The sequence below is a fragment of the Priapulus caudatus genome, unplaced genomic scaffold (assembly GCF_000485595.1).
Source record: "Priapulus caudatus unplaced genomic scaffold, Priapulus_caudatus-5.0.1 Scaffold2490, whole genome shotgun sequence".
Lineage (NCBI taxonomy): Eukaryota > Metazoa > Priapulida > Priapulimorpha > Priapulimorphida > Priapulidae > Priapulus > Priapulus caudatus.
The window spans coordinates 2,295-6,002 of NW_014579551.1; the positions used below are offsets into that span (position 1 = coordinate 2,295).

At 36.1% G+C, this 3,708-nt stretch overlaps 1 protein-coding gene across 1 annotated transcript in view; it reads left to right on the forward strand.

The window, feature by feature from the left end:
• The first annotated feature begins 423 nt into the window (after nucleotides 1-423).
• LOC106818748 (putative phosphoenolpyruvate synthase) overlaps nucleotides 424-3,708 on the forward strand; it is a 6,898-nt gene continuing 3,613 nt past the window's right edge. Inside the window, exons 1-6 of the mRNA XM_014823419.1 lie at nucleotides 424-431; nucleotides 1,361-1,527; nucleotides 1,789-1,859; nucleotides 2,228-2,292; nucleotides 2,503-2,650; nucleotides 3,195-3,312. Coding sequence (XP_014678905.1) covers nucleotides 424-431; nucleotides 1,361-1,527; nucleotides 1,789-1,859; nucleotides 2,228-2,292; nucleotides 2,503-2,650; nucleotides 3,195-3,312 — 577 coding nt within the window. The remainder of the gene's footprint in view (nucleotides 432-1,360; nucleotides 1,528-1,788; nucleotides 1,860-2,227; nucleotides 2,293-2,502; nucleotides 2,651-3,194; nucleotides 3,313-3,708) is intronic.

Below are 3,708 nucleotides of genomic sequence, written 5' to 3' on the forward strand. Positions count from 1 at the left end.
TAGAAAATGTAGAAAAACACATGAGATTGGTGACATTGCGTAATTTCCATCGCAATTTTACGGTTGTATATTACACATGATAAAGTATAGGCCTAAGACTTTATATTACTTACTAAATAGTATCAAATAATGGGAATAGAACTTTACGAATTTGATTAATTATATATACATATATATCAGATATATATATATATATATATATATGTGTGTGTGTGTGTGTGTGTGTGTGTGTGTGTGTGTGTGTGTGTGTGTGTGTGTGTGTGTGTGTGTGTGTGTGTGTGTGTGTGTGTGTGTGTGTGTGGTAATGATGAGTTCTTGATCGTATATAACAGCATTTTTCATGATTTGACTACTACACTAGTTAACCCTTCACCTCTCCGAACGATTAAAATTACGATATGGGCAGTCACAGTCCAGACCAAGATGTCTCGGTATTTATACGTACCTTGCCAGTTAGTTGGGTCAGTAAGGCCAGTTGCATACCTTTACCACCAACCAGTTGTGAGGAGGCACATGCGGGATTGGTGAAGTCCAGTGTTAGTGCACTATTGTTGATTTCTTCTCTCACTTAAAATGCCAAATGATAAAATTTGACTAATGTTAATAAATAAACAAATAAGCAAACAAATACACAAACACCAACACATTAATATTGAATTATGAATTACATACTAAAGTTATCAATAAAAAAGTAATCATGGTTAAAATCAATATATAAATATAAATATATAATCAAGAGCTAATAATACCTATTATTAATAGCCTATTATTAATACCTATTATTATTAATAATATCTATTAGGTATTATTAGCTCTTGATTTAATCATATTATTAACTATACCATATAACTGATAAAAGCACACACACAGATACACGCACACACATGAGTTATATTGTACCGTGTTCCTAACATGATGTGCGGGAACCCAAGTATATATATATATATATATATGTATATATATTATATATATATATAATTATATACACGCTGCGCCACGATTGCGTTGACTACCTATTTAAAATAGAATTTGTGTGAGACCAAGTTCCTGGTTCCAAGAGGATTTTGTATGACCGTTGCGGCTTACAAACATCATCTGAACGATAACAGGAACCTGACTGTCTGCATTAAAGAACTAGAGAATGTTGCATAGTAAGTCTTTAAATAAATTTGAACACACTATTGACCTGGAGTAGTAATAAATCAAGAGCAGAGTATCGTAGAATAAATTTAAGCACGTATCTCCCACTATTATATGGTTTAAGTTCGTGTCACATTGCTGGTTGCTGCTTTTCCGCTGATTGTAGGATATTCATAAACGACATATATAAGCTAATCTGGAGGCTTTTACATGGTTATAGTCAGAAGAAGGGAGGCAATCTACAGGAAATATTAAAAACCACCGTGGAGAGCTTTACAAAGACAAAGCTTAGTACATCGTTAGAGACGGCAGTCGTGAAACAGCTGAACGATCTGTTTAGCGATGAATGGAAACAAAAGACGTTTGCCGTACGATCGTCTGCTGTCGGTATGTTGCACAGCTAAGGTCTAATATTACCATAGAAATTTGCATGTAAGCAAAGCATCAAGTAATGTTTTTGCACGAAATAAAATATCGTGATTTTTCTGATTATTAATGACAATAATTTGTTGTCTCCGCTGTCGGTATGTTGCACAGTTAACACATCTAACATTGATAATGCTAGTGGAATTTACACCAAAAAGAATTTATGAACGGCATAAAACATCGTGATTGATTTTTAAAAATATTTCTGACTAATATTTACAGGAGAAGATGGTAGTGAAGCCTCGTTCGCGGGGCAGATGGAGACATTTCTTGGGGTCGCGGGCATAAAGGAGGTATTGATGCGCATAGATCGAGCCGTAAACTGTAGTAAATGAGACATACATAACACATATATGCCCCTGCAGTCGACGATTATAGCGTTAGCAATCATAGCTTAACAAGTTAGCCTCCATAAAGCATGCTGGCAGACCGATTTCAATTTTACCTACGCTAATGGCGAAGATCAGGTATAATACTATCAGGTACTACCAAAATTCTTGCGATACCTTTTTTCTCAAAATTGCTACGCTATTATAAAGTGTTTTTACTATTGTGTATTAACAATTACGCGTTACAAGTACCAGCTTTGCAAACGTATTTTATGTAATGACTGAGATCAGCTATATACTACATTTGATAATATTTGCGATACCATTTCCAGATTTGCCACGCTATCATAAAGTGTTGGGCATCCTCATTCACACAGCAAGCTGTTGAGTACAGGAGGTATGATTGTGTCACTTTTAAGAGTATATTCGACTATATATTGAACTATGAAAGCATCCAAATAATAAGTTACATTGTCGTTAACTTATAGACAACACAGTGATAGTTAATAATAAATATAACTGCTGCAGATATAATGGCAAAAACTATTATTACGAGGAAACAAAAACATCACGCAATGTCTTTTGCATTGGAACGTCTTCCGTTCAGGAACCACGGTCAGGTTGTAGCAGCAGATGTTGGCGTCTGCGTGCAGGAGATGGTGAAGGCAGACGCTGCCGGTGTTCTCTTCACCAGAGATCCAGTGTCTGGAAACCCTGGCGTCATGTCCATCAACGTATCGTACGGAATCGGGGAGGTAAATTGACGAAACCATCCTCAATAAATCCAAGAAATTAAAATTAGAACAAAGGCGGGTAGTGAGCGTGAGAATTTGAAAGAGATGTGTAGGTTAGGTGAGGAAGTACAATCCAGCGTAAGACTGCTACTGAAATTCGCCCGGAGGTAGCATTACAACACAGACTACCGAGGTAAGTATCTCTATGCGTATCCCTATAGGAATGATTCCTCCAAACAGGGAATTTAAAATAATGACCAGACAGATAGACCCCAAAATAAGCATAGGAACTGTTGTTCAACATGATAAAGCTAAATCAAGAACAGATATGTTTAAAATGCTTTTGAATCTCCTCATTTATTCCATGCTTCGATTCTGAAATCAAATATCACGAATACATGTAAAAGAATAGATTTACTAAATAGATCGCAGTTTCACTCTCAATCTAATTGAAAATGAGCTATCTTTATGATTTTGAAAACCCGTTATCTTCCTCATTAAAATAATAAATGGATAATAATAGATAATAAATAGATAGAATACCCATAATCGTATTTGCTTCTAGGCGGTTGTCTCGGGAGTGACGGAACCAGATACAATATTCCTGCATCGTAGCTTCTACGATAAGCTTAGCATCAAAGAGAGAATCATAGGAAGCAAGTGCGTCAGAATAGATGTTAGTGGTAAGGGAGATCCCGCGAAAATTATACATATAGTTAAAAATACTATGAACATAAAAAATAAAATAAAATAATATAATTTAATTAACGTACTAACAGCGAAAATCATTGTTTCCACGGGAAGGGCGTAACATGTAACTCATCCGACATTTGTCATCGACAGCTCTCATTATTAGTCTCATTATTACCCGACACAAGTACCATACCGACATAGTATGGGATAACTTAGCACACTTCGAAGCGGGCCTGGCCCACCTCCATTCGTGCGGCTAACTTAGACTTCGTCGTAGACTAGCGCGTATTTAGCCCGGGAAAGCGTGTACATACAGTAAAAACCCGCGTATAAGAACATAGATTTTCCCAAGTTAGCCTCAATATGTTCTTATATAAATAGTGCTT